Here is a 10,415-nt window from a genome sequence, read left to right on the forward strand (position 1 = left end):
CTGCTGGTTCTGTTACTCTGGAGAATCATGACTAACACTAATACAATACAAACAGTGACTACAAACATTTCAAAGAAACCTTTATCTTATAGTCCTATATTCATATTTTTAAAAAACATGATCTGCTCTAAAGTTTTGTCATTCTATGTTGGTATTTAGTTTTATATTTCTCGTTAAAGAAAAACTGGATGGAATGCTCTTGTCTATACATATGTATATTTCCTTCATGGAAATTTAAGGTCCCAGCCTATGCTTGTTTCCTGATTTCCCTTAGAAAAGTTAGTTTTTAAAGCTCAGGTTTCTCTCACTTATAATAAATATTTTACCGTTACCTTCTTCCCTGGGAAGTAATGATGAAGGATGAAGTATCTGAGAAACACCATTATCACCCCGTAGGGCCTGGGCCTTGCTTGCTCAGCAAGAGCCCGTAAGCCCATTGCAACCATGTATCCTTCTGGCCCTCTTCTGGGCACGATGCCCAGCTGCTGGAATTTGTAAAGATCCAGGGCCTGGCCAGCCCAGATCTTATCTCACTCAAAGAACATCAGGTCTTAAAGGAACACAGAGCCCCTCCACGTGAGCTATTGTTCCTGGGAACGCTGGCCAAACCAGGGACAGCCCCTCTGGGCAAGCATATAGCCTTTGCGCTCTGCCTATATCAGCAACCCCCTCCCTACTCGTGATCGCGGGTGCACACTTCCATCCAGCTGGCCACCACTGCACATTCCCTGTAAGTAACTCCCAATAAACCTATACATCTTGTTGACTGTCTCTGGGTCTTTTCTTTGGTCTCTCCGCACCTGTCCCACACTGCTCACCCAACTGGGCGTGGGGCTAGACAAACCCCTTAGTATATCCACAACCATTCAATAGTATTATTATTTTAAGTATTTGAAGAGTAAAATTGTAGGGATAAATTAATTATTAAATAATCTTGGGACATAATGAGAAAACGTTCTACAAAATCAAGACCTCTTCTACTTAAATAGATTCTTACAGTGAAGTCTAAAATGGAGTCTCCCAAGGAAATTTTGAAAGTCTACAATTATATTAAGACTAAACACTGGTGTAAGCAAATATAGAATACAATTTTATCTCATTGAGAAATTGATCACATAGTTCTTTTCCATCTCTAGTGTGTGATTCTATTACTAAAATCAATTATCAAATAGACATTGTTATTATTCTATTTCCTTACAGAATCAACAATTAAACGACTCTAAAACTGTTTACATAAGTTTACATCATGATATTTGATATGTGATCCTTTGCTTTCTTCATAAACTCTGATCATAAAATAGCATAAGCTTTCAAAAGAGAAATAAAGAGACCAAAAAAGGTGCATTAATCAAAGCCATGGGATTAACCCTTTACGTGAAAATAGGCTTCTTATCCTAACTTTACCTGAGAGTACTTATAATATTCTGTCACTCTATCTTGCACCTTGAGAACAGAGACCTCATTTGATTCTTCTGCGCATCTCCAGAATCAAACACAGCATCTGACACATATTTGGAGTATATAAGTGGTTGTTGAATTAATGCACAAATAAATTAATTATAAATACCTAGGTTGGTCTTATGTCTTCCACTATAATATCCTTGAATTCTAAGAATATATTTTGTCTTTTTTATTTCCATGCACAAGTGTAATATCTTGTATGTATTTACTTGAGACAATAAGGGGAGAAAATGGTAGTTTTTTATTCTGTTTTGTTTTGTTTTGGTCTGCTTCTCCACTAGAATACAACCCCCAAGGGAACAGAGACTTTGTTTCTCTTTGTTACTACTATATGCCCAAATCCTAGACCAGTGCCTGGGCCATATTAGGTAATCAATAAGTATTTGTTGAATGAATTAATGAATGAATGAAAGGCCATTTGAGATCAGTGGTATTCCCTACCACGGTGGCTCATTACATAGAACATAACTGGGCTTAAAAAAGAGACTTGTTGAGTGTCAGTGAAAGAACAAATGAGGTTGGAGGGAATGAATACATCCCTGAGGGTAAGTGCTTTCTCTAAGAATGCACCTAAACCTTTTGTTTTCTGCCAGAGAAAAGAGAAGTCTGTACTTAGCCAAGAGGAAGGAAATTGACAAGCTAGGTGAAGGGGGAGAGCAAATCTAGGATATCAGCGATGAGATCATTGAATCTGTCCTACCGGGCTCCAGACAGGGCAGAAGGAACGTGCTTCTAGGACTGTGCTGAAAGATTAAGAGATGAGAGAATAAAGGGAGTGAAGAACAAGCTCAGAAAGAGTGAAAGATGGAGAGGTGGAAAGATTCACTGAGGCTCTAGAGGTGGTGCTCTCCTGTCAGAGCAGCATGAACTAGACCATGACTAGAAAGAGAAAAGCGGAGGTCACTGGAGTTACTAAGTCTAGGAACCGAGTGAGGAGGCTATCAGAAGTGTCATCAGTATGGATGTTGAAATCACTCGTTTATCTAACATTCAAATAAAACTGTGCGATATTAAACATAACTAATAAGACCCCAAAAGCACTATATTTAATGAAACAACCACAGTAGGACAATATTCAAATAAACTGCTCAAAGAAATCATGCAAGCGATTAACTCAAAATGGTTGCATCTATACTCATGAATAACATTCTAAAACATTACATAGCCCAGACGCTTAGCACACAGCAGCCCTGCCTCAGCCAGGCCCCGATGGAACCCGGAACACTGCACTCGCGCCGCTGCCTCCTCCCCGGCCCACCGGAACGTAATGTAAAGCAACGTAGCGGATCCCCCTGGAACGTAACGGATGCCCCCCGCCCCACCCCCCCAACGTAACCAACGCTCGCACTTTGGTGTGACGCCATTTTGGTCACGAGCCAGTGCTGCCGCTGAGCCAGAGCGGCGCCTTCATCACCCACTCTGGTAACAACTTGAGGTCGCCTTCGCCTTCGCGCCTCCAGCCATGGCGACCGCGCAGCCTTCGCAGGTGCTCCAGAACTACCACCCCGACTGCGAGGCCGCCATCAACGGCCAGATCTGCCTGGAGCTGTACGCCTCCTACGTGTACATGTCGATGGCCTACTACTTCGACAGGGACGACGTGGCCCTGAAGCACTTCTTCCAGCTGTTCCTGCAGCAGTCTCGCCAGAAGAGGGAGCACGCCGAGAGGCTGATGCAGCTGCAGAACCAGCGCGGAGGCCGCCTCTGCCTTGACGACATCAAGAAGCCAGACCGCGACGACTGGGAGAGCGGCCTGAAGGCCGTGGAGTGTGTGCTCCAGCTGGAGATGAACGTCAACCAGAGCCTGCTCGATCTGCACCAGCTGGCCACCGACAAGGCGGATCCCCATCTGTGCCACTTCCTGGAGAGTCACCTCCTGCTCGAGGAAGTCAAGTCCATGAAGGAGTTGGGGGACCATCTCACCAACCTGCTCAAGATGGGGGCCCCAGCAGACGGCCTGGCAGAGTACCTCTTCGACAAGCTCACCCTGGGGGACGGCAGTAAGAACTGAGTTTGGACTGCTTTCCCCAGAGCCACAGGGTGACTTCCCCTGATCACCATACCGAGCATACATATTGCAATATTGCCCTTGCAAAACGTTCACTTTTTTTTTCTTCCAGTTTTGCCATTTCTTCCAATACAGTTATGTGGTTCCTAAATAAATAAAGCTCTGTCCTTGATTCATGTGTGCAGATCTCCTCTTTTAAGTTTTAAGTCCGGTATCCAGGAGTCTCTCCGCCCACCCACGTCCCATCCACATGCAGCTCGGGATCTCTGTGGATGGAGGGAGAAGGTATTCCATGGGACCCTGGGAAACACAAAATTAATCTTCCCCTCATAAACAAAGTGGGGGTGTGGGGTGGCTGGTCTGGGACCCTGGTGAATGTGGGTACCTGTGCATGGTAAAAGCCTAAAAACGTGGCCTGAAAATCACAATTGTGATTCCCCAATTGCCTCTGGGGAAGGAGTGAAGGGAATGGGATTGGGCAGGGATTAAAACAAAGGGTTCTTAAATTTTACGTGAAATTTTTTTGATTAATAAAATATGCAAATATTATTGCTTGTTAATGTTAACTAGATAGCAAAGTGGAGACCCCAAAAGCCAGCTTGGCAGACTATCTCTTTGACAAGCTCACCCTGGGCAACAGTGATAATGGTAACTGAGCCTTAGGCTGACTTTCCCATAGACACGGGAGTGACTTCCCAGGTCACCGTGCTGGACCTGCATATTGCCCTTACAAAACATCCAAATATTGTTTTTTCCTTCAATTGTCCCCTTTCTTCCATTAAAGTACCATGGTACCCAAAACCCCAAATTACATCAATAGAAGGAGTGAAAAATATAATGTCAAGGCTGAAAGTCAAATTTGTCATATTGACTATAACGTACAATAATTCTCCCTGAATGTTGTCAGTGACTCTGGCTGCTTAGAAGAATGTAGAGGGGTCAGGAGAGTTGAAGCTGGGAGACAAGTTAGGAGATAATGTAGCTAGTCCAGAAGAGAGATGATGGTAGCTGGAACTGTGGTGGTGACAGAGGAAATGAAGAGACCTAGACAAATTCCAGATGCATTTGCATGAATCAAGAAGATTTGCTCATGGACCAGAGGTGAGAAATGGGAAATGAAAATAATCTCGGTTCTGGTGTTTGGACTTGAACACCTGGGTTGATGGTAGTGCTATTTCTTAGTTTGGGGATTTTGCCAGGGGCACATCTGGGGAGGAAGGGTGGGAAACGCATGGCATGTAAAATCTGAGATGCCTATTAGTGTCATTCAGATAGCTGAAAAAAATGCATCTGGAGTTCAAGTGGGATGTCAGGTTTGGAAATATGGGAGGCATTGTGACAGGATAAGCTCACCAGAAAGAGAGTTTAGGGAGATTGTGGCACAGCCACCCCCAAGCGTAGGGCAGCTAACGTTTAGAGAATAAAAAAAAATTAAAAAACATGAAAGACTCTAAATAGATATACTGGGGCAAATACTAAGCCAAAGAAGGCTGGTATAACTAAATTACTATCTGAGAGATTTTTAAGACAAAAACATATTTAGGAGTATTAAGTGTTTTTACTTATTGATAAATAATTCATTAGGAAAATAAAATTATTCTGAACCTATGTATATCTAATAATGGAGCCTCAACATAAATAATGCAAAGTTTGAAAGAATGGATCACAGAAATTGATAAATTCATACTTCTCTCAGAAATTGATGGATGAGACAGACATAAATTCAATAGAAAAAGATGATTTGAATAAGAAAATTAGTAAAATTGACCTGAAAAAACATAAATAGAACTCTGAACCCCCAAAACTGAGGGGATGTAAGTTATTATTAAGCATACAAGGAACACTTAAAAAGCTGACCATGTGCTAGGCCACAAGAAACACAAAAAACCCCACACAGGACAAATTCTCTAAACAAAAGGCAATAAAAGTAAAAATAAATATCCAAAAAACAGTCTCAAACACCAAAACACTTGGAAACTAAAAGCACTCACATAAATATTTTATGGAGAAAATAAAAACCCTAAGGTAAATGATAAAATATTAAGAACTAAATATAAAAACAAAAATAATACATATTTAAATGTCAGGAGGATGTTAAAGCAAGTCTTTAGAGAGAAATTTATAGCATTAAATGAATGTATTAGAGAATAAGAAGGATTAAAACTTAATAAAATGAGCTTTCAAAACAAGAGTTAAAAGAATAATAATGGACTAAACATGAAGACAAAAGAAAGAGGGAAATAATTGCAATAAGAGAAAACACTAATGAAATAGAGAAAAAGAACACTAGGATTAGTAAAGTCAAAACTCAAGTTTTTGAAAAGACTATTAAAATGACAAACCCTAGTCCAATCAGTCCTCAAAAAAGTAAAGACAAGACAAGAAAATGAAGGTATAAATAAACAATATTAGGTGCAGATACAGAATTAGAGATGAAGTAGTTTTTAAAAATCATAAGTGAATACTATGAACAATGCAATTCAAATAAATTCGACAATGTAGACGAAATAGATAATTCTGTAGAAAAACATATACAACTGAAGAATAAGTTCAATGAGGTGAAAAACCAGAATAGAGTTATAATGATGACAAAATGGCACTGGTAGTCAAACATCTCCCTACCTACTCTCTCCCCAAAATATATTTTCAGCTTGCTAGCTAAAATATGCCAAAACTTCAAAAACCAAATAATACCTATCTATTAAAAACTCCTCCGGAAAATAGAGAGGGGTGACTCCCCAACTCATTTTATGAAGCAAATATAACCCTGATTATTAAAACCACATAAAGATGGTACAAAACAGAAAAATTATAGGCAAATGTCACTAATGCACATAGATGCAAAAATCCTAAATAATACATTAGCAAACTGAATCTAAAGAAGCATTTTAAAATAATGTCATATCAAGTAAGATTTATCCCAAAACCTTGTAGAAGATTTAACAATAGATAATTTATTAATTGAATTCATCACATTAACAAATTAAAAGAACAGTATCATATGATAACCATGATAAGTGCAGGAAAAGCATATGATAAAATCAATCAATTAATCATTCATGATATCTTTAAAAATAATGCCTTCCAAATACTCAGAGCAAACATCAAACTTAATGCTGTAATGTTACAAGCATTCCTCTTCAGCCTGGAAGAAAAACAGGATACTTCTTATAAGTGCTGAAGATTCTAGCAAGAGCAGCAAGATAAAAATCTGTCGTACCATTATCAAGACTCATAAAGCTATATCTATTCAAAAAGGGCGGTATTGGCACAGGCATAGACAAATGGATCAAAGAAACAGAACAGCTCAGAATGGAGAGCTCACCATGTGGAGAAAGAAAATAAAGTTATATGTACAGAAATTAGGCTCAAATACATTAAAAACCTGAATATAAAAAATTAAATATTTAAAAGAAATACTTCTATGACATCACAGCAGGGGAAGATGTCTTAAGATACAAAAAGCATACACACACAAAAGGAAAAGATTAGTACATTTGACATGACAGTTTATAAACAAGCCAAAAACTAGAGTAAGATATTTCTGATGCTTATAACCATAAAATAATTAATCCTGAATATGCAACAAATTAAATCAATAAGAAAACAAATCATCCAATTAAAAATGAGCAAGGATGATAGCAGGAAATTCACAAAAGGGCAAACTTGAATTGACTGTAAACAAATGAATACACACTCAGTTTCAAGATACAGAACATTTCCATATCACAAGTATCTCTCATGCTACTTTTTTGTTTTTGGTGAGGAAGATTGGCCCTGAGCTAACATCTGTGCCAGTCTTCCTCTATTTTGTATGTGGGTCACCACCACAACATGGCTTGATGAGTGGCGTATGATCTATGAACTGTCTGACAAAGAATTGAGAATAATACTGTTAAAGAGCTTCGGCAAACTAAAAGAACAAACAGACAGAAAACTAAATAAAATTAGGAAAACAATGCATGACCAAAATGAGAAGTTCAACAAAGAAATAGAATCTATCAAAAAAAAGAAAGCCTAACAGAAATCTAGAGCTGAATAATTTAATGACTGAACGAAAGAATTCAATAGAAATCTTCAAGAGCATATTCAACCAAGCAAAAGAACCTGAACTCAAACACAGGTCATGTTAAATTAACCATTTAGGGGAGCTAAAATAAAAAAGAATGAAAAACAGTGAAGAAAGCCTACCAGAATTATGGGACACAATGAAGAGAAACAACATACTCGATATTAGAATCTCAGAAGGAGAAGAGAAAGAGAAGGGACAGAAACTCTATTTAAAGAAATAGTGGCTGAAAACTTCCCAAACATTGGGAGAGGAATGGACATTCAGATACATGAGGCTCAAGGGACCCCAAACAGATTGAACCTGAAAAGGGCTTCACCAAGACACATTATAATTAAATTGTCCAAAGTCAATGGCAAAGAGATTTTTGAAAGCATCAAGAGAAAAGAGACTCATCAAACATGAGGGAGCACTCATAAGATTATAAACAGATTTCTCAGCAGAAACTTTGCAGGCCTGAAAAGGGTGAAATGATATATTCAAAATATTGAAAGAAAAAAACTGGCAAACAAGAATACTATACCTGGCAAAGTGGTTCTTCAGAAATGAAGGCGAGATAAAGACTTTCCCAAACAAACAAAAACTGACCGAGGTCATCACCACTAGACCTGCCTTACGAGAAATGCTAAAGGGCATTTTACGGACTGAAATAAAAGGAAGCTAATTAACATCATAAAAACATGAATGTCTAAAACTTATCAGTAAAAGTAAATATATACTCAAAGCCAGATTCTCTAATATTGTAAAGCTGCTATGTAAATCACTTACAACTGTAGTTTAAAAGTTGAAAAAAACCAAATGTATTAAAAATGACTATAACTATAATAATTTGCTATTGGATAGACAATATAAAAATGATGTAAATTGTGTCATAAATAACCTAAAGTGTGATGGGGGAGAAAGAAAAGTGACATTTATGTATGCTCTTCAAGTTGTTTTTATGTTTAAAATCGTATGATATAACTATAAGATATTTTATTTAAGCCTCATGGTAACCACAAAAGAAAAACCTGTAATAGATACACAAAAGATTATAAGAGACAAAGTATACCACCACAAAAAGATATTAAATCACAAAAGAAGACATCAAGAGAGAAAGCAAGGGACAAAGGATCTATAAAACAGAAAACAATTAATAAGGCAATACTAGGTCTTTACCTATAAATAATTATTTTAACATAAACAGATTAAATTCTCCAATCAAAAGGCATATAACGGCTGAGTCAATAGAAAAAAACAAGATTCAAAAATATGCTACCTACAAGAGATTTGCTTTAGCTTTAAGGAAACACATAGGCTGAGAATGAAGGGAAAGAAAGATATTCCAAGCAAATGGTAAACAAAATAAAGCAGCAGTAGCTATACTTACATCAGACAAAACAGGCTTTAAGCTAAAATTGTTACAAGAGACAAAAAGGTCATTACATAAAGATAAAGGGGTCAATTCATCAAAAAGATATAACAAATGTAAATATTTATTAACCCAACATCAGGGCACCCACATATAAAAAGCAAATGCTAACAGAAATAAAAGGAGAAATAAACAGCAATATAATAATAGTTGGGAACTTTAATATCCCACTTTCAACAATGGCTAGACCATCCAGACAGAGAATCAATAAGGAAACAATGGATCTGAACTATAGACTAAATGGAACTAACAGATATGTACAAATGGACCTTAACAGATATTTTTCCAAAGAAGATCTACAGTGGCCAACAGGTACGTGAAAAGGTGCTCAACATCAATTGATATCAGGGAAACGCAAGTTAAAACTACCATGAGATATCACCTCAAACCTGTTAAGATGGCTATCATAAAAAAGACAAGAGATAGCAAGTGCTGGAGAAAAGGGAACTCAGGCACTGTTGATGGGAATGTAAATTGGTAAAGCCTTTATGAGAAACAGTATGGAGCTTCCTCAAAAAATGCAAAAGTAGAACTACCATATGATCCACCAATCCCACTTCTGGGTATACATCCATCCAAAGGAAATGAAATCATCATCTCAAAGAGCTATCTGCACCCCCATGTTCATTGCAGCATTATTTATAATAGCCAAGACATGGAAACAAATTAAGTGTCTATTTATGGATGACTAGATTAAAAAGTGTGATATATATATATGAATATTATTCATCCATAAGCATAAAGAAATCTTTCCATTTGTGACAACACAGATGGACCTTGAGGGCATTTTGCTAAGTGAAATAAGTCAGAGAAAGACAAATACTGTCTGATCTCATTTATATGGGGAACCTAAAAAACCCACCAGAGCCATCCCTGATGGCCTAGTGGTTAAAGTTTGGCATGCTCCACTTCGGTGGCCTGAGGTCAGTTCCTGGGCACGGAACCACACCACCCGTCTGTCAGTAGCCATGCTGTGGTGGTGGATCACATAGAAAAACTAGAAGGACTTGCAACTAGAATATACAGCTATGTACTGGGGCTTTGGGGAGGAAAAAAAAAAAAGAGGAATATTGGCAAAAGATGTTAGCTCAGGGCAAATCTTCCTCACCAAAAAAAAAAAAAAAAAAAACCCACCAAATTCATAAAAACAGAGAGTAGATTGGGGATAGCTAGGGGTGGGGGTGGGGTGGGGGGAATGGGTGAAGGTGGTCAAAAGGTACCAATTTGCAGTTATAAGATGAATAAGTTCTGGGGATCTAATGTATAGCACGGTGATTATAGTCAACAATATTATACCGTATACTTGAAGAATGCTAAGAAAGTAGATCTTAAAAGTTCTCACCGGGGCTGGCCCAGTGGCGCAGTGGTTAAGTTCGCATGTTCCGCTTCTCGCTGGCCTGGGGTTCGCCATTTCAGGTCCCGGGTGCAGACATGGCACCGCTTGGCAAAAGCCATGCTGTGGTAGG

General features: G+C 38.3%; 1 protein-coding gene across 1 annotated transcript; it reads left to right on the forward strand.

The window, feature by feature from the left end:
- Nucleotides 1-2,791: 2,791 nt before the first annotated feature.
- Nucleotides 2,792-3,641, forward strand: LOC103544191 (ferritin heavy chain-like). Its single transcript, XM_008511045.2, has one exon. It carries the CDS (start codon nt 2,924-2,926, stop codon nt 3,470-3,472), a length of 549 nt encoding a protein of 182 aa, XP_008509267.2. The 5' UTR covers nt 2,792-2,923; the 3' UTR covers nt 3,473-3,641.
- The last annotated feature ends 6,774 nt before the right edge of the window (nt 3,642-10,415 follow it).

This window comes from Equus przewalskii, chromosome X (assembly GCF_037783145.1).
Source record: "Equus przewalskii isolate Varuska chromosome X, EquPr2, whole genome shotgun sequence".
NCBI lineage: Eukaryota > Metazoa > Chordata > Mammalia > Perissodactyla > Equidae > Equus > Equus przewalskii.

Excerpts from the sequence above, each read along its gene's own strand:
- LOC103544191 (XM_008511045.2), top strand. The coding sequence starts at position 2,924 with ATGGCGACCGCGCAGCCTTCGCAGGTGCTCCAGAACTACCACCCCGAC.